The sequence below is a fragment of the Pollicipes pollicipes genome, unplaced genomic scaffold, assembly GCF_011947565.3.
Source record: "Pollicipes pollicipes isolate AB1234 unplaced genomic scaffold, Ppol_2.1 Scaffold_3447;HRSCAF=4054_pilon_pilon_pilon, whole genome shotgun sequence".
Classification (NCBI taxonomy): Eukaryota; Metazoa; Arthropoda; class Thecostraca; order Pollicipedomorpha; family Pollicipedidae; genus Pollicipes; species Pollicipes pollicipes.
Window position 1 is genome coordinate 19,493,091 of NW_023596297.1, and position 21,743 is coordinate 19,514,833.

Genomic DNA, 21,743 nt, shown 5'->3' on the forward strand with positions numbered 1-21,743 from the left:
GCGATAGGATGGTGGACAAAATCATCCATGTGCTACATGCGTGCACACGCGCCATGTTTGTGCCATTTTGGCCGTTTTGGCATCTCGCCTGCAGGGAGGCCCGTACTGGACTTCAGCCGTAGCAATCCAGCCGAAGTGGCGCCTCATAATGCATGCGAATAGTCCCGAAAGCGATGTTACAGCTCTGTTACAGCTCTGGTCTCTCGTCGCTACAGCTCTGCTTTTCAACCACAAGTGCACACGTGCTACGTTTACACCAGATTTGGGAAGGAGGGGGGGGGGGGCAATTACAGGGAGGTCCGTTTTCGGACTTGGCAAGTGTCAACCGGCCGGTCGCTAGCAGCGTCCGCGCTTGCTCGGGTGCACCTTGCCGCCGCATGGCCGGGCGGGCAGGCGCCCGCCACCTAGTGGTAGACAGTGCAAAAGAGGTTCCTTGATAGAAATAACCCACAACCAATGCACCACCACCATGATATCAACATTGGACTTTATAGCCTCCTCAGCAGAGAAGATTGACACCTTTTTCAGCGGGGTACGTGCCGTAAGCCTAAGATTAGCGAAGCTGAATGCAATGCAACTGGTAGCTGCACTTGTAGACCTAATAATACCAGTTGGATGCTTTGTACTTTTAATTCCATTTTGTGAGCTTTTCCGTATCTGTTCGAAGCTGTTTCGTCATTTTTATAGCATGATGTTGCTAATTTTGCTAAGCACTGCTTTTCACAATTTGTATGGAAATGTCAGTCTGCATAACCCACCTCAGTAGAATTGCTCCTGGAAGTGTTATGTTTTGGCAACTATCAGTGTTCATTAAAAATATGAATGATTCATTGGCATTGCATTTCAGCTCTCAGAATGTGGAGTTTTAGCCCAGTATGAGCTGCAGCTCCTTGTTCCTGACTTTGATGTTGAGCGCAAACACAGAGTTCTCATAATCTATGAAAATTTCCTGGAAGACATTCAGGTACTGCAGTTTTTATTATGCCTTTTAGCATGATCTGGTGGTAATTTATAAGGCTACGCTGATGTGCACTTTGATTGGGTGGTTATGTGGTAATGTCATGCTACTCTTGCTGTCATTTATCATTCAAATAAACCCTGTTATTTTGTTTTAAGGTCAGGATAGGATTCATGCACACCCATGAATTATATCATAGTATTTGTGCTGTTGGTATCCAAACACATTCCCAAGAAATGACTCACAACATGGTTTCAACATGTTCAGGGCAGCAGCCGCCTTCAACTTCTCTCCCCTGTTGTGATGGACACCTGATGTGTGCTCTGCGTTCCGCGGCCAGCGGCTGCTGACCATGCTGGAGGGCATTTTGCCGGAGGGAGCAGTGGACCCGCCATGTCCTGCCACCGGTGACGGACAGCAGCGGTCCATGTGGTCTTCAGCAGAGGTCAGTGGCTTGGCTGTCACAGAACAGGGACCGGGACAGGGACAGGGACAGCAGTCGAGATGGCATTGACTGGCAGCACAGAGGATATATTGTATGCCACCAGAAGAAAGGGTGGGTCTATTATTAACCATCATAAGCCTTTTGTTATGGCTGCTGTCCATAACAGTGGCGCTGCACCATTTTGGCCACCAGGCCTCATTCCTGCAGCATGATGCAAGCAGAAGCTTTGATATGTAGGTAAGCAACAAGCAGGCCATTGAAGTTGTGCAGTACTGAGAGGCATCAAATCAGGTGAGCATGAACATAGTGAGCAACCAGGAAAGCTGTTGCACACATGGGACATTGTTTACGTTGAGAGCACGGATAATCATGGAAAACATCCGTCAGTTTGACATCGTACCATCCGTCCTGGCCCAATGATCACTAAGTGGTGCGTGTTCCCCCTTGTTCGACATTGTTCACCAACGCGTGCATACGCGTGCTCTCATCGCCTCGCTCATCTGACGTACCGTCTGCTCCGCAGCTGCCGCCGGGGCCGGAGTCGACTCCGCTCCCAGGGCGCGCGTGCGCCGTCGGCGCTCCATCCGTCTCGTCCCCCCGTCGCGACGCCGGGTCACACCTGGTGACGGTGCTGGCCCCGGCGGAGGCCTCTCCGTCGTTCCTGCCCGCCCCGGCCACTGCCGTCGGTGGCACTGCCCCCGCCCTGCCCTTGGCCTCGGCCCCAAAAGCCGTGAGCTCGACTGGGGTCGGCTTAAACACGGTCGCCGCGGCGGGCGATGGCGACGCGCTGGCCCCAAGCGGGGCTGCCAAGGAGAGCGGCGGCCGGCGAGGCTCTGGTGTCTCCGCGGGGCTGGCTCTGACAGCGCAGCCGTTGGCTGCCACCGGGCGGGGCTCGGCTCCTGGGATGTCGCCAGCGCGTGATGTGACGACGCCGGGGTCGGCGTCACGTGACTCGAGTGCGACCGCGCCGGTAGACGCACCGGAGGCCGCTGTGCCCATGCGTACCGCGTCGGCCGCTGCCGTCGTGGCCGCCCGGACTGCACCCCATACCGCTCTTGAGACGATGCGGGAGGTCCCGGTGGCGGTGACTGAAGCCCTGACGCCTCGGGCCGCCGCGACCTCGCCGCTGCGGCCAGACCCGCTGACTCCGCCGCGCCCGGCGGCCACCGGCCAACAGCAGCCAGGGTCGCCGCACGTGGTCCGGCTGGTCCGGAGGCCTGGAGCGAGCCGACGTCCGCCCGGTGCCCCAGACCAGGTGAGCAGCGGCGCTGCGCCAACCGTGGGCCGTGAGCCAGGCGCTGCGCCAGCCGTGAGCCGTGAGCCAGGCGCTGCGCCAGCCGCGAGCCGTGAGCCGGGCACCGCGCCAGCCGTGAGCCGTGAGCCAGGCGCTGCGCCAACCGTGAGCCGTCAGCCAGGCGCCGCGCCAGCCGTCAGCCAGGCGCTGCGCCAGCCGCGAGCCGTGAGCCGAGCGCCTCGCTAGCCGTGAGCCAGGCGCTGCGACAGCCGTGAGCCATGAGCCAGGCGCTGCGCCAGCCGTGAGCCGTGAGCCGAGCGCCGCGCCAGCCGTGAGCCAGGCGCTGCGACAGTGGGAAGCAACGCAGATCCTGCCCCCAGCATGCTCGTGGGTCCGTTAGGCTTTTGGCTCCTTGTTGTCACGTGATTCCTGGCGTGATCCCTGGAGGTGCTCAACAAGAGAGCTGTAATGCCTGGCACATGTGGCTGTTTCTGAATCGGCGGGCTCCAATTTTAGAGCAGTTTTCTGCACTTTTAGGCATGTGCCCTAAATCATCACGGTTAACTCACGTTTGTTATGGGGGAACGCAACTCGATAATCTCTAACTTTTACATAGCATCATGCCGGTCGGGGTTAAGTCAGGAGAGGCCGACAAAGCTGTGTCGTCGGCCTATGTAACGTGGCCCGCTTCCCTGCGCAGCTGCCGCCTGTGCATTTGACGGTCGCATCCTCTTCAGGCCGCCGACGCAGCTGCGGCGGCTACGGACGGCGCAGCGGAGACGGTCGCTGCTAGGCGGCCCAGCTACCCGTGCTGCTTCTGCCAGGATTCGTTCGCCGCCAAGGCCACGCTTGACGCGCATCTGAAGAACGTTCACGGCAAAAACTACCGCTGCACACTGTGCACAGAGGTGTGTCTTTCCACAGCGTGGGCCGGCCGCCTTACGATTGGCTTTGCCGGACATGTGTTGGGCTGCGAATCTGGCTTGGAAGCCTGTCAAAAGCTTCCTTACCATGGGTAGCTTTGCGTTGGCTTCCTGGAAGCATTGCATGGTGCCAGATATTATGGGAAGCATTGCATGATGCCAGATATCCTGGGACATGACACCCACCCGTCCCAGTCGTCTAACTCGTTTAAGTAAGTGTCGAGTTACACGGTTCAGATTTGTGTTCAGCGTTTTCAGAGTCGCGTTCAGCAGTTCAGAGTCGGGTTCAGCAGGTTCAGATTCAGATTCAGATCACACAGTTCAGAGTCGGTTGCCGTGGTTCAGAGTCGATTGCCGCGGTTCAGAGTCGGTTGCCGCGGTTTACGTCGGGATCAGCAGTCGAGAGTCGTGTTACATGGTTCGAAGTGGGCTGCCACGTCCGGTTCGCCCTCAGACGCTGTCGTCGTTCCACGGCTTCACGGAACACGTGCGGTCGTCGCACGGCGTGGAGCGGACGCTGCTGTGCCGACTGTGCGGCCTTCAGCTGGGGACGCTGCAGGCCTTCTGGCGCCACCTGGACACCCACCAGCGGAGCCGAGCCTCCACCTGTGAGGTCAGGGCCAACGTCGTGGCACGTCGTGCGTCGCTGCCTGCTCCGTAGTTGCCCGCGAGAGCCGCGCGCCGCCGGGTATCTTGAGACTTTCAGGTGCACTTTTGAAGGTTTCGTAGGCGGTTCGTCCACTCCAGTTGATGTGCATAATGTTTCCGCTAGAGGTGGGGGAAGTGTCATCAATGAGAGATGCCGGTGGTGTGAGAATTGTTGCTGCTCTCTCGTGTCCCACACTCAAAACCGGGATGCAGTAGCAACCGTCGGTGTTTTGTGGCTGCTGCGTGTAATTGTTATATACAGGAACAACTCGGCCTCTGTGGGTCGATTTGGCCGCAGAGGCCATAGAGGGAGTGCGAATCGGCCCCGCACATACACATGACGCTGGACTGTTGTACAACCAGTGCCGTATTCAACCGAGCAATACCGAGTATTCAGCCACGAATCTGTGCCCGCAGTCTCGCGTTCGCCTCAGTTGATGTTGTGTTGGTCAGCGCCGCAGGGCTCGTTTCGACACGTGCGCGTGCTGCCTCAGATGTGCGGCAAGTCGTTCACCCGGGCCGACTACCTGAAGGTCCACCAGCGGCTGCACCAGGAGAGGGCCCCGCGCCCCGTCTGCCGCCATTGCGGCCGTTCGTTCAGCTCCAGCAGTAACCTGCACACCCACCTGAAGGTGCGCTCCACGCGCGCCGACGGCGCTGCTCATGGGGCGCGTCCGGGCGCGCTCGAGAGAGAGTGCCGTGGATGTGGGCCTCTGGAAAGGGCTAATGTGCGATCGCCAATCTGGACAGCAGTTCAGACAGGTCTGATGTGTTCAGCTGTGCCAGGTTCGTGCCCAGTTTGCTGTAGCCCACTCAGCGCATAGATCCTGTATCGCGTGGTTCAGCAATACGTTGCACCGCGTTCAAACAGTGTAGTACGGTTTATGTGTCAGCATCGCTGGAGCTGAGCTTAGAAGCCTTGCGGTCCTCCGCGCTGACGTCAGCGGAAGCATGAAAATTTTCTCGCGGTGGGGCGCGAACCTGCCGTTTCGCGGTCGCAAGTCAGCGTCGCGGCCGCCATCCGGCTGCAGCATTCCTGATGCTCGGGGCTGTTTCAGCTGCACTCTGGCGAACGCCGGTTCGTCTGCCACTGCTGCAGTCGCCAGTTTCACCGGGCCGATCGTCTCAAGGTAAGGGCTCCTCTCCCAACGGGGAGGGTGTCGCGCCGACGATCATCGCAGGAGACGTGGACGCGGCCCGGGCCGAGAGATGTGGCGTGGGGACCTCGCTCACCGGGGCGGCGTGGATATCGTGGTGTTGTGATCAGTGAACCGCGGCCTGGACAGCTCATGGGAATGTGGTCGTTTTGGGGGATGACTTCATGTGCGGGGAAGGGGTATTTCGGTTTCCCGTATTCTAGCATGAATGCAGAGAACCAAATGGTGGAAAATGTGTATTGTTGGGCTGGAGAGGGACCCTTTTAAAATATTTTCACTGTGGATACCATGGAAGGCCATTTCATGCCCTTCGACGAGATAAAAGCCATTGTAGGTGAAAAGGGAAGTCATGGCTGCTGCCTTGGCTCCCCGTGGGTCCGGTGCCACAGAGATGGTTCGCATCTGTAATGAGTGGCTGCATTACTACTATTAGCGCGAAGCTTGCATGATATCGAGATGCTTTAGTTCTCGGCTCTGCCTCACATGCCGGTCCCCATGACCACTTCCATCCAGCTGTTCATTGTGTGCGTCATCTGATGTGGGCACTGGAGAGGGTGGCCGACCACCCGCTTCGCTGATCGCCTCGCCGCCGTACGGGTGCCCGCTCCATCTTTCACACTGCCCCGTCTGGTCTACAGAGTCACCTGGTCAAAGACCACGGTGAACGGTGCCAGCAGCCGGGGCGGCGTGTCAGAAACGTGTCGTGACAGCCCAGCATCAGGGACCCGTCGTGACACAGCCCAGAGTCACGAAACCTATCGTGACACAGCCCAGAGTCACGAAAGCTGTCGTGACACAGCCCGGCGTTACGGAACTTGGCACACGCCCAGCGTCACGAAACCTGTCGTGACATAGCCCAACGCCACGAAACCTGTCGTGACGTAGCCCAGCGTCACGAAACCTAGGCTGGCGCTTCGAGGCACGAGAAAAAGAACAGCGCCACTACATGTGCGGCGCGTTGAGTGTTGCGAAGCCTGTCGTGACCGGTCAGCGGTACGGGACGTGTGATATGGTCCGGTGTCACGAAACATGTCATTACATGGCCCAAGGTCGCGGTTCGTCGGGTCACGACACATCGGCTCGCGACACGACAGTCGCTTATGCGACGTCATGAAACATGATGGAGGAAACAGTTGTGACACCAGTCGTGATTTGCTCCGCGTGTGACACAGCCCAGCTTCGTGATCCGTGTCGTGACATGCCGTGGCGTGCCCAGCATTACGTCACGAACTGATGCCGCCGTCGAGGGTTGGCCATGCCGCGGCCTCAGGGTCGGGATGGCAACCTCACGATGGTTTGTCAGCCGGAGCAACAGCTGCTTGCGGTTCAAATGCCGTTCTGGTATGGCTGACGTGTGCACCTCGGGTTCCAGTTATTGGAACAACCATATTGCCACAGTGGACGCGGACCTCATCACCGGGCTGGTCCCTGTCGGCCGGTGGTAGTGCCCCCCCCCCCCCCCCTCCCCCGCGTCAGTGCCCTCTGTATACCAGCACCTGTAACGAGCTTGGCAGGCCCCGGGTCACTGCAATAAGGTATGGAACTGGGTAAACATTGGAGGGATCGAAAGTCAGGCTGTCGCAGCACTTGCATGATATTTTTAGTCATGTTAGCTTTTGCTTCATTGTCATAATGGCATTGGTGTTACGATGTGTGTGGTACATTTGGCCACGCAAGCTGTTGGTTCGCCGCGGTGATGCGCTTCTAGCACCTCCGTGGATTTGATACGAAGTCTACGAGGTTTCGGAAGGTTGAGACACCATTATGATTGGTGAACTACCTCGTTCTGAGTTTTGGGACGAAGTCACGGAGTCGAGATCCGCCGCTGCTCGATATCCTCGCGTAGCGTTGGTCTTCCCGCGGACGTTTGTTGAGGCTGTCCATGTTTTGGATGTATTATTTTCGTCCATTGTGTGTTGCTGCGTGTTGCGTGAATGCACCGTGGCAGTGGCTCTCGCCATAATCAATACTTGTGGCGAACCTTCCCGCTGATCCTGATCAGGGCACTCTCCTGGTATCCCTGTCCCTCCCCACGATCTCCCTGCTGAGCCTCACCAAGGCACTCTCCAGTATTCCTCGCCACGATCTCCCCGCTGAGCCTCACCGGGGCACTCTCTCCAGCGTCCCTCCGCACGGTCGTGGAATGCCTCGGTCGCACCCCTCCAACCTGACCCAGGCAGCACGCCGTGTCGCGTCACTCGTCGGTGCGCCGTGTGATGACGTCGATCCCGCCTACGGATGCCGCCTGTGCGCTGTCAGTGGCGACCGAATGGAGTGTGCCGACATCCGGCGCTGCTGCCGATGACGGCGCGGCGGGCGAGCGTATCATTAGGTGACGCAATGTGTTACCCAATGCTGAGCGCCGACGCAGCGGCCTGAAGCCACGGACGCCTGCTGTTGTTTCTCAGTGCTGTGGGTCGTGGTGAACGCTGCTGCGTGCTGTGCGCAGGCCGGCTGGCGACCTGGGCTCGCGTGGAGTAGTTGTGACGCAATATGCGCCCCCGGGGCCGTCTGTCCTCGTCACGCTGACAGCCGGCTCTATGATGCAGGGCGTTGATCTCCGCTATGTTAGCGCTGACGTGCTGTGTGCGACACGCAAGACTCCTGTGGTTTATAAACCAGACCAATCGGCAGTCAGCTCTTGTGTGTACTCTCGGAACAGTGCATGTCGCCATTAAAAAGCGTTTATCATTCGGCCGACACCACACTCGTCAGTACGGAGCGTACATTGGTGCCCTGACATCCTTTTCAAGAATTGGTATTTGGCACCGCAAAAAGCCCAAGTGCTGGCCTCCTCCGTCACACAGAGAGCGCTCGCCCATCCTTACGTACAGTGAGGTCTATAAACGCGCGTGCGACAGCTCCTCTCCCTGTACCGCCGCCTCACCACCGCTTCTTGGCGGCATTGAAGGCGTTGCGGTCCTTGACCTTCTCGTACTGCTTGATCCAGACGCCGATGAACTCGCGTTGCACGCGGCGCGCCTCGATGACGTCTGGCGGGTCGGCCGGGTTCGAGCCGCGCAGGTCCAGGTGATGAGCTCCCTGCCACGCGGACGCCCGGCCGGGTCAGGCGGGCCCTCACCAGGGCGGACACGGGACAGGGACACCCGGGTTGCATCCCACAGCGTGCTGTCAACGGCCATCGAACCCGCTTGTGTGACGCGACCCCTTGACAGCGTTGCAGCGCGGCGTTGCACGTCGCAAAGCAGGGTCACGTGACAGGCAGCTCAGCCGGTGCTGTGGTTATTTGACAATGTGCGTGAAGCAGATAACGCGGCAACACATCCGTCGCATGCGCTTGCCCTGAGGGCACGGTCACCTGACCTGCCCGAGGCCACCCCGGACAGTCTGAGGCCACCCAGCCGGCCCGAGGTCACCCCGGCCGGCCACTTACGTTCGGGATGATGACGGCCACGAGCGAGTCCGAGAGGGAGCGCAGCACACCTCCCGACGACCACGGGTCAAGCAGGCCGTTGGCGAACACGATGTTGCTGCTGCCGGTGATATTGAGGCCGCCATACAGCAGCGGCGCCATCAGCGGGCGTGGCTGCACGTTGTGACGCGCGCGGCAGGCAGCCGTGTACTCGGCCAGGTTCCACGGCGATGGTGCGAACATGTCCGCCACGCCGTCGTAGCACATGGGCATCACCATCTCCGTGCAGGCCTGTGGCAGAAGGGCGCGGGTTGCGTGCTGGGGGGGGGGGGGGGGGGGGCGGCAAGAGGGAGAGCTGACGGGATCACGCGAGGCAGATAGCGGCGGAGGCCAGAGGTCAAGCGCAGGGGGTCACGTGCCGGGGAGGGATGGTGCTGTGGCTCGTGAGGGAGAGGGTCGGCTGGGGGCACAGTCTGCAGCGACAGTCCTTTATTCGGTATCGGGGAAACTTGACGGGCCTCTAGTACGTGTCCAGATGGTTACGGGACGTGGGAGTCCGTCCGACGACGCGACAACGAGTTCCAGGACGCATGTGACGCGCGCGAGCTGATGCGACAATGAGACGCTCGGGCGAAAGTGGCGACTGGCGCGCCAGGTGGCGCCAGCACCTGGCAGCGGTCACCTGCTCGGGACAGTCGCGTAGCTGTCAGCGAGTCCGACCCGCGGCGACCGCGGGCCGCGGGGAGCTGACGGGTCGAGAGGAAGCCGCTCCAGCAGCTGGCTGCCATCGGCCGCTCACCTGGAAGTCCCAGCCGTCGTCGCCCAGGGACGACGTGCCCTGGCTGCCGGTATCCACGCAGTCGGCGGCGCCGGTGTAGTTGAAGTACAGATTGATGACGTCGTAGATGTTGGTGAGCAGCGCGCGGTCGTCGTTCCCGTGGTCGTCGTGCAGGTACGAGCAAGCCACCTGAGCGGCGCAGGAGGTGCGCGTTAGTTAGTGGCCATTCCGCCACGCCCGATAGCAAACGTGACGCCACGATGAAACAGAGTGACGCGCGCGCGTCATTGGTGATCGCACTTCCAAGGGAAGGTCGTTAGCCTCGGGCAGACCACGTCGGTTTTTGCCCACATGTTAAGTCTAAGACCAAGCCCACTACCATTGTGAAATGGAGCTCGTGCATGTGGTAGTCCCATCGGTGAATGTTTTTGTAATCGGAACCCAGGGCTCAAGCCGGCAGGACTGGACCCAGCGTGACGGTGAGTCAGGCGGGACAGCCGCCACGGGTGGCCGTCCTCCGCACGACACATGTACCGTTTCTGCATCGACTGGCACTTTCAGCAGCACAAGCATCTTTTTCAAATATTCGCATTTCATGTCACAAAACTAGGTTGAGGGGTAGCAAATTTCACCGAGCGACCCGAACAAGATATAGCCACCACATTCGTTACCAGGTATTCCATACAATCGAAGTCGAGCTCTGCTCATCAGCAATCTAAACCCTATACAAATACATCGGATTCATGTGCAACCAATACCTTGACGGGGTAGCCGGGCAGCGGGGAGAGAAAGCTGGCCGGGTACGGGTAGTCGATCATGGCGAAGTTGGTGTACATGTCGTTAAGCCACTGTTTGAAGTCCGTCAGCTGGGAGCTGTTCAGCGGACTACACAGGTTCCAGGCGTCGCTCAGCCAGTCCATGCCCTCCTCTGTGGAGGGCGCCAGACGAAGGGTGGAGATGACGCACATCAGAGCGCACCGCGTCCGCTACAGGTTCGGCTGACGTCCTGCAGCGTGGTTTCCAAGTGCCGCCATCGCACTTCGGTGGGTGGTCAGACGCCCACCGGCCCTGGGTCAGTGTCCCACTGGTCCCGACATACGACACGCCCGGTCTCACCCCTCCTTGTCGCTACGCCGAGGTGAGTGTTTAAACGCTGGCTCGCGCTGCTCCTGGGAGACATGGGGTACCCGCCATGTCCCCAGGGCCGGCGCTCCGCCACGGCCAGCTCGAGGCAGGCCCAACCGGAGCCGGCTGCTCGCGGCGGCACGCCACACCCGGCACCGGCACATAATGGGTCCCATCTGGGGACGGGGCAGGCGGCGGCCGGACGGCGGACACCAGATGACGCCCGGTGCCACGGGCAGCACGACCAGAGACGGGCGGGAACGCCCCGGCATGGGCACGCTGACCACACAGACGCGGTCTGACGTCATGGCCGCGGTCTGACGTCACGCGGTAGGTGCGGCACTGTCCCTGGCGCATCGCGTGGGGAGCGATGGGCCGGGGGTAGATGGTCACACTCTCTGGCAAAAACAGTCTCACAAACCTGGCCATATTACAGTAAAAATTGTCAACCAAGCTTTACAAGCGTGCTATGTTTTCGTGAGCGTTGCGCCCTACTCATGCACGCAGGGGCGTAGGGCCTGGCGCCTCAAATCAGGCCACGCGTCACCTGAGGTCGCACAGGTGTCACGGCATTTATGTGACCTAAACTGCCCACAACCCTGCATCACTGTCGATTAACCAATAGAACAGCGACCGGTCTTGCGAGTCTGTCACCATAGGCGCGACCACCCTGGGAGGACAACGTAGCAAAACACTCCTGGAAAGAGACGGTGATTACTAAAACACCCCTACTTCTTTGTAAGTTTTTTTAATGTTTCTCATTTGGTGACTATGTGGGATGGGTGGGGTTCAGCATTGTATGAACCCCTCCCCCCCCCCCCTCCAATCTATTTCCCATAGTTCCTACACCCTTGCACGTCACCTGCGTGCTCGGGGAGGGGAAGGGGAGGGGCGTCGGGTGATGACGTACGGTCCGCGGTCAGGCGGTCGATGGCGTCCCAGGACTTGCGAATGACGCGGGGGCACATGTCACCCTCCTTGCCGAAGGTGCGCGTCACCACCTGGCCGAACGCCTCGCACGGCGTGATGCCCGTGAACTGCAGAATCGGTGCCGAAGACGCGATCGCCCTGAAACGGTACCAGTGTACAGACCAGCCAGGACGGACAGCCTTCCACAGGTCTTGGGAACAGCACGCAACGTGCAGGCGTTGCATCTGTCTCGTGCGCTTCTTCGTTTGCAAGATAAACGGACAGTTCACGTACTTTCCTTCGCTATGCGCTGGCCCAAATGTGCACTGCGTTAACAAAACGGCCATCGGCCAAATAGAATAAACGGCCAAATAGGTAAAACGCATGTACAAAAACGCATGCACTTGTATTGTGCCCCCTGTCTTTGAGCTAATCTTCCGATCGCGTTCTCACATTTTGTGACACGCTAGTGTCCATTATTAATAGGCATGGATCGATTATCTGCTCGGCTATTCCATCATCATCCCTTCGATCATCGATACTCGGTCATCAGCCCCGCCCTGCCCACCCTGCACCAGCCTGGTGTTTGTCGCCAAACTTTGACCCCATTCTGTATTAATGGCCTACATCTGAGCTAACCAGACTTTCGAAATGGGGTCAGGTCCAGGATGAGTACATAGGAGACACGCCAGGCCGATTGAGCGAGGCCAGAACCAGAGGCAGTGCCTGAGAGGTACGCCCCGCTGCACCAGACCCATACCTTACAGCCCAACGACTAAGCTTTAGCCTTAGCTATGCTCAGGATACCGCCTCACTAGGCCCAAAGTGAAATTAGAGTGTCGAATATTCAGTGAAAAGGGCGATGATGTCCCATCCCCATCCTTCGCCAAGCAGTGAACACGACTCTCAACTGCGCAGTAGTCAGTGTGACACTGACCTCCGGACCAAGGGCCAGCATCCTCAGACACTGCGACCGGAGCGTCGGCGGGATGCTGACTCCTGCGCCGGAAGGTGTCAGCGTTCCTGACCTTACGACGTAGGGGTCTGCGTCACGCTGACCTTCCGGACAGGTCAGTGGGGAACCGACCTTCCAGTATCGGTGTCCTGGTAGACCCGCACGCACGCCCGCAGGCCAGAGGTTAGTGAAACCCACACCCCTGGCCGTGAAGTAGCCCACACCCAATGAAGTAGCCCACGACCCAATGACAGGCCGGGAGGTCACTGACCACACCCTGCACACCAGGCGACAGCGCGCAGCCCTTGTCGTTCCCCTCACCCCTGGACAACGTGCGGGTACTTGACCCGGAACCAGGCGGCCAGCATGCCGCCGTAGGAGCCGCCGAACGTGATGACGGGGCTGGCCTGCGCCCCCGGCAGCGTGGCGCGCAGGTGCGTCAGCAGGTCGGCGTAGTCGGCCAGCGCCTGCTCCGAGGTCAGGAAGCCGGCGCGCGCTGGGTCCGACAGCGAGACGTTCGGGTACGGCTGCGACTGGCCGTAGTAGCGGTGCTCGGCGAACACCACCAGCGCGCCGAACTCCGGCGCTATGTCGAACATGGCCCCCTGTGGCGGCGATGGTCAGCGGCGCGTCATGATCGCCGCAGGACGAGCCCGCAGGTCAACACAGGGGCGTGCGGTCGATGGCCGTCGTGACCGCCCAGGCCTCTGACGGCTGCAGCTGGAAAGTAAAGTGGCAACATGGCGAGTGTTCTATAACCTGCTTGATGCACATTGATGAAAACGGGTCCAGCATTTCGTCTGCAATTTCCGCGATATTACCTCACCCACCCATGTAAGCTGCATGGGATCGCCCCGAACGAGCAATGTCCTTTCCGTCTCTGTCTGCGTGAATGATGAACTTGGCGGCGTAAGATTTGGATTTCACATCACATCGAACCCACTTTGAGCTTGCTAGTTCCTCATTCCCGGTCTAACTTGTACAATAAATCATTACTTTTCTTAAACTAGATGCCTAGTCTTTACCCAACAAAGAGTTCAATCATAGTTCCAGCAAAAGAAAGAGTCTAGGAGGCTTTACGTCAGTGGTGCAAATGTGTTAGACCGCATTGATATGACCGATCAAATGTTAACCATACGCACGCATTCACCCAGTGCGCTCATACGGGTTTACTGAATATCTGTATACATGGGAGGGAATGATTGCTGCTGCGGCAGCCTAAACATTTTTTGTCGGTTGGCAATGCCATGCATTTTTTTCAAATGAAAAAGCTGTCTACAGACGTCATTGTTGCATCATTGTATCATTGTTTTCATATTTTCAGTATTGCATTACCATTATATTGCTTAGTCAGGTCTATATATATATATATATATATATATATATATATATATATATATATATGTATATATATATATATATATATATATACACATATATATATATACATATATATATATATATATATGTATGTATGTGTGTGTGTGTGTGTGTGTGTGTGTGTGTGTGCGTGCGTGCGTGCGTGCGTGCGTGCGTGCGTGCGTACGTGCGTGCGTGCGTGTGTGTAAAGCTGGACGTTTAAATGGCGGTGTACAGTGCGCAGTGCGCCGGTGGGAGAGCGCCACCTTCTGTCACTACACAAAAAGCAGCATCCAAAGCAGGTCGCTTCTTTCCCACCCCAGCTCACCGCCTGCTCCCACTGCAAGCTGAACCATCATTGTCAAGTGCGGCGTGAGTGCGCCATCTGGCAGGAATCTTCATTCCAACATACCCACTGTCCACACCGTGCCACAATCAGAGTTTCATACACATGCAGGGTGCAAAGTTGCTGGGTTTTCACACTTGTCGGATATGGATTGCATCCCCCTTCAAGAAAAAAACACGTTGATAAGACTATCAGGAAAAGGAGACCCCGATGCGCATTAGCCAACGATTGTGCAGCTCTCAACGTGGTTTACGTCATGACGACAGACTCCCATTCCATGATGGACAGTTGTGTGAAAAAGCATGAAAGCTGACAATGACTACCTCTGGTTGATGGCCAAGACCTTTTTGAAGGCCGTGGCGGGCGTGCTGTTAATGTCGTCACACTTAAATGGCGTGATGATCGCGGGTCCAGGTCTTTCTGCTAGTGGCACGTCCCCCACCTCGTGCCACCCGGTGTGTGAGGTCCTGATGCCTCGCTCCACCCGGTGCGTGATGTCCTAAAGCCTCACGCCACCCGACGTATGAGGTCCTGATGCAAAGCACGGTAGCAGGTGTCGTGCGTAGGTAATAAATAGGGAGTTGGACTTGCCCTCGCCGTGTTGTTTTCAAAGCGTTTTCGCCATTCTCAAACAGGTTTCGGCGTTAGCACTGGTATCTATCACTTTAAAACACTGACACTTCTGCAGCATTTAAGATCAACATCCCCTAAATGCACCAGCGCTAATTAAAATACGGGCGACGACGAGCCTCGAACCTACAGCCTCCCGATCCCGTCGCACAAGTGTCGTGGCTGTCCCTCCCGACGCGTTCACGTCGGGAGACCGGCGATCGGCATACCGTGTTCTCGAGGAACAGCTCGATGTCACCCTCGTTGCCGGTGTAGAAGAAGATGGGACCGCCGTCGCCGTCCCACCAGCTGTCGTTCACCAGGTAGCGCATCTTGAAGACGTCGTTGTTGGCGAAACTGAAGTGGTCCACCTGTGGATGATCCACAGACGGTTGGATTTACGCCGCCTGAAGATGCTAACTCACGGTCGACTGACTGTGCACTTAATCTGCAAATAGTAAGCTACCTGTAGGTACTGAGGAAGTCTTTGCAAAGTAGCAGTATTGAGATTCCTGGAATTACTTTTCTATCCTGAAACCTTGTGGTGCTGTTTGACAGTGTTCATGCCGCCACAGGTTTGTTTATCCATAAACATCAACACCACGCCACGCGGGAGTAGTCGGTGGGTCCCTAGCTTCTCTTCTGCAGGCATGCAAATATCAACCAGACTCCAGACTAAGATCAATTTACAACCGAGTACCGAGTACAATGTCAATGCAACCGAGTACCACACCCAAAGAGCGCTACGACCGTTGGTCTCCTGCAATTGCATAACGTGGTGCACAGTATTAATTCCTACCACTCCGATGGCGCCGATAAAAATTCTGGAAGATATCTGAGTTCACAACACCAGACCAGAACGTTCGTCTGCCTAACGCGCGTACCTGTGTGAATAAAGCAGCGGATGGAGGCCTGTCCGCCTGCCCAGTACACACCGGCACGCACTTACCTGCGTGGTGAACCAATGTTCCTCATAGCCGTACCCGAACGCCCGGGACGCGCCCAGCAACGCGAGCAGCAACGGCGTCCACATGTCCATCCCCTGCCGGTATGGCGCCGGACACTGCCGACCGGCGGAATCTGCGGCCTGGCTGCGGACCCTCCCTCCCCCCCCCCCCCCCCTGCGCAGAGCGGACGCCGTCGGGTCGGATTTCCTTTCCGCCATAAGATAGCCGGCGGCGGCAGGGGCGCGTTCAGCCTCGCTGGAGAGGGCGCGGGGGCTCGGCGTGGCGGCATGAAGGTGCGCTTGAACCAGAGGTCGACCCCGCCGAGGACACCGGAGGGATGACCTCGCACGCATCGATGGGTTTCCAGGATGCCGTATGCTGTGCGCGTTTAAACGGCAACGGCTCGTCGACGTCACGCTGGAATTGTTTATCCTGTGGTCAGCCAGCACAGACCGCTGTACAATGAAAAAGAGCGGGGCCAGAGGGGACTGCCGTTATCGTCAGCTGAATGATCAGCTCTGCAGACACGAGGATGTCCTGAATATGACGGTGCGAACAGCTGATGTTAGGATATCGAGCCGGATCAACTGCAGTGAGAAACGCCATTCCGCTTGCGTGTGTCGTCACCGCGTGATGCCATTTCGGGCGCGATGGTATTGACGCTGCAAGCTCGGGCGCCTTCGCACCATTGGTTGGCCGCGTTGCAGTAAGTTGACAATGGCGCTCAGCCGCCAGAGTTTTCCCGGAATCTTCCGCCGGACATTGTTCATGCGAAGTGATGCATGGTGCCGTAACCCATCAACAGGCAATTATCACTTAAGGCCAGTGAAGATTAGCATAGAACGTACCTGGCTTTGTAAACTTTTCCAGTGCGACTGAAAGGCAAAAATGGCACAGATTTTGCTAGGCGTTCACATCGATGACTGTGCTGGAGAGAAAGTCCGGAGTAGATAAGGTAGCCACTACCAACCCCCGCACGCGTGAAGAACTTAGACTGTTTTGACTTGATGGCTTGACTGAGGAAATCAGGAGAATCTGTGGACCGCCTACCACCAGGACAGCCTTTAGAAGGAATTCAATGCTCATGAGAAGATCTACCAAAGTCAGACCGCCAACACCTAAGGATCATACAAAGAACTGCAAAAACGATATTCCTTGCAGTTGTGACAGGGCAAGTCATACACAAGAAAAACAAGTCGACCTCTGTTTGTCGGGCTGAAAGAGCACAAAAGGCAACCATCCGGCTGTGACTGACGTTAGGCGTGGTGGAGCGTGCATGGTCAGGGTACGATCACAAATGAGCATGGGATGAGGAAACAGCACTGAGGGCGACAGAGGGTAACACTGGAAATTTAGAAAGATCAAGGAGACCACACACCTGATATTGGCTAAAAATATACATACATATATGTATATATATATATATATATATATATATATATATATATATATATATATATATATATATATATATGTATATATATACATATATATACATATATATATATATATGTATATACATATATGTATATATATATATATATATATGTATATATATATATATATATATATATACATACATACATACATATATATATATATACATATATATATATATATGTTTGTAATCCCCGGATATGGGCGCATAGTCACCCAAACACCCGATTTTTGTAAACCTCTGCCCTTTTGACCAGAAATAGTATTTTCTTTTACATAGGAAAACAATGTACAACAACCTCAAACTCAACGACAAAAATAACCCGTATCACACGCAAGGTCAGAAAAGGTAGCTGGGGTCATCTGAAGTCAATCCGGGGTCAGCGATATAAGTACGGCTGTGAGAAGAGTTCGGAAAATTAAGTACACACATACTCAACCTTCGCATAGATAACTGACAAGGTACATCTTCAAGATTGTGTTGTACCACGGTAATGTATGTTGACACCCCATTCCATTTTTATCACAACTGCCTGCACTCTGTGGAGGCAAAATAACAACGATAATTGGGGCTTTACGTCTTACCGCCTGCCAGAACCATTTCGAGGCGGACGCCCTTATCGAGTATGACGTAGGATGCGGTAGCAGGAGCTCGAATCAGGACCGACAGGTCCAGAGTCAAGCGTTCTAACCCTGCACCACCACAGCACCACATGATACTCTGCCGAGGTGGTGTCAAAGACCGGCGCAGCGCGTGACATGTAGGTGACCCCACTTGGCCTCATATGAGCTCTCGTGCCTTTCACTGGTTTTCAGCGAGCCTCACATAAAGACATTCGACTAGCCACGTGATCACTGCCAGAAGAGGATTTTTGTCCCGATCATTTCAAAAGCTTACTTCAGCTAGCCTATTCGACCTTTGCGTCAGCTGAAATAGAGTATGGCGATACTAGCGCGCCTGGCTAGCTCGTCAGAGCCCTCATTCCGTAAAAAAGACATAAAAGATGTTCGTGAGTAAGAAAAAAGGATGGCATTAGCCTTCTTCAGGTGCACCATTCTGGAGCGTACATCTGACCAGGTCCTGTCCCTGCGGAAACTTATGAAAGGCATCGACGTACCCCCCCCCCCGCCCTCCGCCCCCGCCGCCACATAGCTTTTGGCTTTAGTTTTTACCTTTAAATTTAGCTTCTGATAGTTACCTTTTCTATACAACTGTGTGCCGAGCAAATCATGTTGCTGTTTTGTAAGCTCCGGTAACCCACTAATTGATCTAAGGCAACACGTTTCTGCGGTCTTTCGCAGTGCTTTGGCGAGAACGCTCCTCCAGTGTTTCTATACGCCCGTGCTATGTGCCGAGAGACCAGATCCTGAGGGGGAGGGGCACTCGACTTCCTCGGCCCTGCGCATGCGCCGCCGGAGACCGATGCGACGCGTCCAGGCCTTCGGTTAGGAACGATTGGTCCCGGAAGTCAGCTAAGGCTTGAAACGCCTCAATGCACTTCCGTGTGGGGCTGCGCACGTTACAATTACCGGCGCCCCGAACTATACGCTTCGACGATCAAGTCACGGTGTGGCTCTTGTCACGCACCCACATGAAATAGAGCCGCTTTTGAGCCTGGTTTTGTATGTGCTCTGGCTAGGTTTCTAGTCCATTGATTGCGACCATAGATCAAACAAAAACCGCATGCGCTCGGCCGGTCTTTGTTTGCAAAGTGCGTGACCTCCACGAAGTAATGGACGATAAGGCACAGAGCACGCAACGCTACGCTGAACCGGGCAACAGCGCGCCACAAAGGCCGCAAACGAGGCATTCAGGCGGAGGAAACCCATGAAGGGATCCGTGGATCGTATACATACATGCACACACACACACACACACACACACACACACACACACACACACACACACACACACACACACACACACACACACACACACACACACACACACACACACACACACACACACACACACACACACACACACACACACACACGCACGCACGCACGCACGCACGCACGCACGCACGCACGCACGCACACACACACACACACACACACACACACACACACACACACACGCACACACGCACGCACGCACACACACACACACATACATATATATATATATATATATATATATATATATATATATATATATATATATATATATATATGTGTGTGTGTGTGTGTGTGTGTGTGTATATATGTGTGTGTGTGTCTATGTGCGTGTGTTCGGTGAGACGGGGAAAGCCATGGCATGCGACCATGTAGTTTATCCGGTAGGCGGTCGGGTTCGTCATGCTCAAAACGTAAATAAGAAACAACGCTGGGCAAATCCCAGCATTCGCTTGAGTAGTAATGCATTGGCGGCGCCTAATTTTGCTACGTCGGGAGCTGATTCAGAGTAAAATGACAAAATGCCTTCAGCTTTCAAGCAACATGTAATTTCTCCAGGTATTGAACGTGATTTCCTTTCAAAGTGATTAGACAACAAAATTGGAGAGCTGAAGCACCTTCAACTGAATGCAAAACTACTTCCCTCAGCGTAGAACACCGTTAATGCGATTTTGGCTGGACGAAGTATACACGTGCGTGCACGAAGTATACATGAGTATTGTCCAAAATACGGCTCCAAGCACACGCAGGTTTTTCAATGCACGGTCGTCAGTTTTTTTTTCCTCTCATAGCTGGAGGGATACCACATCGCGCTGTTTGACGTAGGCACATCCAACAAACCAAGGCACCCGCACGACCTCATCCAAAGCTCACGCGAAGGCCTTGGTATATCCACTGGGGAACGAGCGCGTGCTCACTCCAATTTTGCCAAGTCGGAATTTGTTCTCCTAATTTTCCCCGTACAATGCAATTTTTGCGCACTCTTCAACTTGTCATTTTCGTGTTTCGCTGTCCGCCCGGGTATCAGTTTAATCATTTCCATGCCGACCTGTCTCTCGGTGACCGGCGGTCGGCCGATCCGCTGCCGCCCCAGGTGACCGGGACGTACGCCGCCCCGTGGCCTGATCTATCACTCGGTGACCGGCGGGTGGCCCTGATCTGTCGCTCGGTGACCGGCAGGTGGCCGGGCCGCTGCCGCCGGGTGACCAGGACGTGCGCCGCCTCGTGATCTTATCCATCACTCGGTGACCGGCGAGTGACCCTGATCTATCACTCGGTGACCGGCGGTCGGCCGGCCCGCCACCGCTCCAGGCGACCGGGACGCACGCCGCCTCGTGGCCGGCGCCAGCCATCGCCTGCCGGCGTCGGCTGCGGTCCTCCGTGGTGTCCGCGGTGTCTGTGTGAACACTTCCGTCGCTCTGCGAACAGTGGAGTGGGCGTTATCGGTAAACCTGCTACAGCGCACGCATTGGGTGTGTATGTCGGTGATGTGGGGAAAACCGCGGTGTGAGAAAGTGGGAAGTGCCTCTGTTATGCATCGGATGTGCGAATGAAGTTCATCGGCTGTCAGCAATGTGGACACATCCGGTAGACGACAGCCGCGTAAACTCGCCCGGTGGACTATCGGGGTGGAGTGCGCCGCTGAGGACCCACCCTGTGGTCAACATCAGCGTGGACGCGTGCTGCGGCCTGACGCCGGCCCGTCCAGCTATCCAGCCGCTAACTGCCGCGGACGCTGGGCGCGGTCGGCCAGTCTAGCTGTCCGGCCGCTGACTGTCGCGGACGCTGGGCGCGGTCGGCCAGTCTAGCTGTCCGGCCGCTGACTGTCGTGGACGCTGGGCACGGCCGGCCCGTCCAGCTGTCCGGCAGCTAACTGTCGCGGACGCGTGCTGCGGCCTGACACGGCCCGTCCAATTGTCCGGCCGCTAACTGTCGCGGACGCTGGGCGCGGTCGGCCAGTCTAGCTGTCCGGCCGCTGACTGTCGCGGACGCCGGGCGCGGCCTGACACGGCCCGTCCAGCTGTCCGGCCGCTAACTGTCGCGGACGCCGGGCGCGGTCGGCCCGTCCAGCTGTCCGGCCGCTAACTGTCGCGGACGCTGGGCGCGATCGGGCACCGCTTCAGCCGGCGGCGGCGGTGCCGGCGCGGCGCGGACGGACGCGGTCGCACGGCACGCATGAGCGCCGCGAGCCGGTGCGCAGGGCTGTGGGGAGCCGGAGCCGGTGCGCGCGGCTGTGGGAGCGCCGAGACCTGTTCCGATCGGGCGAGCGGCCGGTTCGAATCGAGCCGCCGATGCGTGGGCGTGGGCTTCCAGAGCGGACGGGCGGCGCGTCCATCCCTGGACGCGGCCAGTCAGCCGGTCAGTCGCTGGCAGGATATCGGCTGGCGCTAACGCGACACCCGCCCTGGAGGGGCGTCACGCCGTCGGCGCTGCGTCACATGACGTCACCGTACCATTGTGGCCGTCACGGCGGGCGCGGGTGACGGGTGGGGCGCACATCGGACTCCAGTCTGAGCCACCGTTGGAAAGCGAAGGCCTGCCGTGGATCTACCGTTCTCACCGCCCGTCAACGGCAGGCTCGTCCATACACTGACGGGTACCCCACAATTAGTGCGGAGCACGTCGCATGCGTGGCGAGCAT

General features: G+C 56.9%; 2 protein-coding genes and 1 long non-coding RNA gene across 3 annotated transcripts; 2 read left to right on the forward strand and 1 right to left on the reverse strand.

The window, feature by feature from the left end:
• The first annotated feature begins 437 nt into the window (after positions 1-437).
• Positions 438-2,495, forward strand: LOC119091411 (uncharacterized). Its single transcript, XR_005093416.1, has 4 exons — positions 438-532; positions 848-964; positions 1,299-1,403; positions 1,927-2,495. It is a non-coding gene; the product is annotated as an uncharacterized LOC119091411 (long non-coding RNA).
• A 1,480-nt stretch (positions 2,496-3,975) lies between these two features.
• Positions 3,976-6,072, forward strand: LOC119092252 (zinc finger protein Gfi-1b). The gene is made up of 4 exons (XM_037215223.1): positions 3,976-4,173; positions 4,703-4,840; positions 5,267-5,338; positions 6,004-6,072. Exons 1-4 carry the CDS (start codon positions 3,976-3,978, stop codon positions 6,070-6,072), a joined length of 477 nt encoding a protein of 158 aa, XP_037071118.1.
• A 1,920-nt stretch (positions 6,073-7,992) lies between these two features.
• Positions 7,993-15,911, reverse strand: LOC119091412 (lysosomal Pro-X carboxypeptidase). The gene is made up of 8 exons (XM_037214194.1): positions 15,769-15,911; positions 15,050-15,190; positions 12,827-13,110; positions 11,552-11,709; positions 10,275-10,444; positions 9,538-9,705; positions 8,760-9,029; positions 7,993-8,407 (listed from the first exon to the last, which is right to left on the reverse strand). The coding sequence occupies exons 1-8, from the start codon at positions 15,856-15,858 to the stop codon at positions 8,249-8,251; spliced, it is 1,440 nt and encodes a 479-aa protein (XP_037070089.1). The 5' UTR covers positions 15,859-15,911; the 3' UTR covers positions 7,993-8,248.
• Between the last annotated feature and the right edge of the window lie 5,832 nt (positions 15,912-21,743).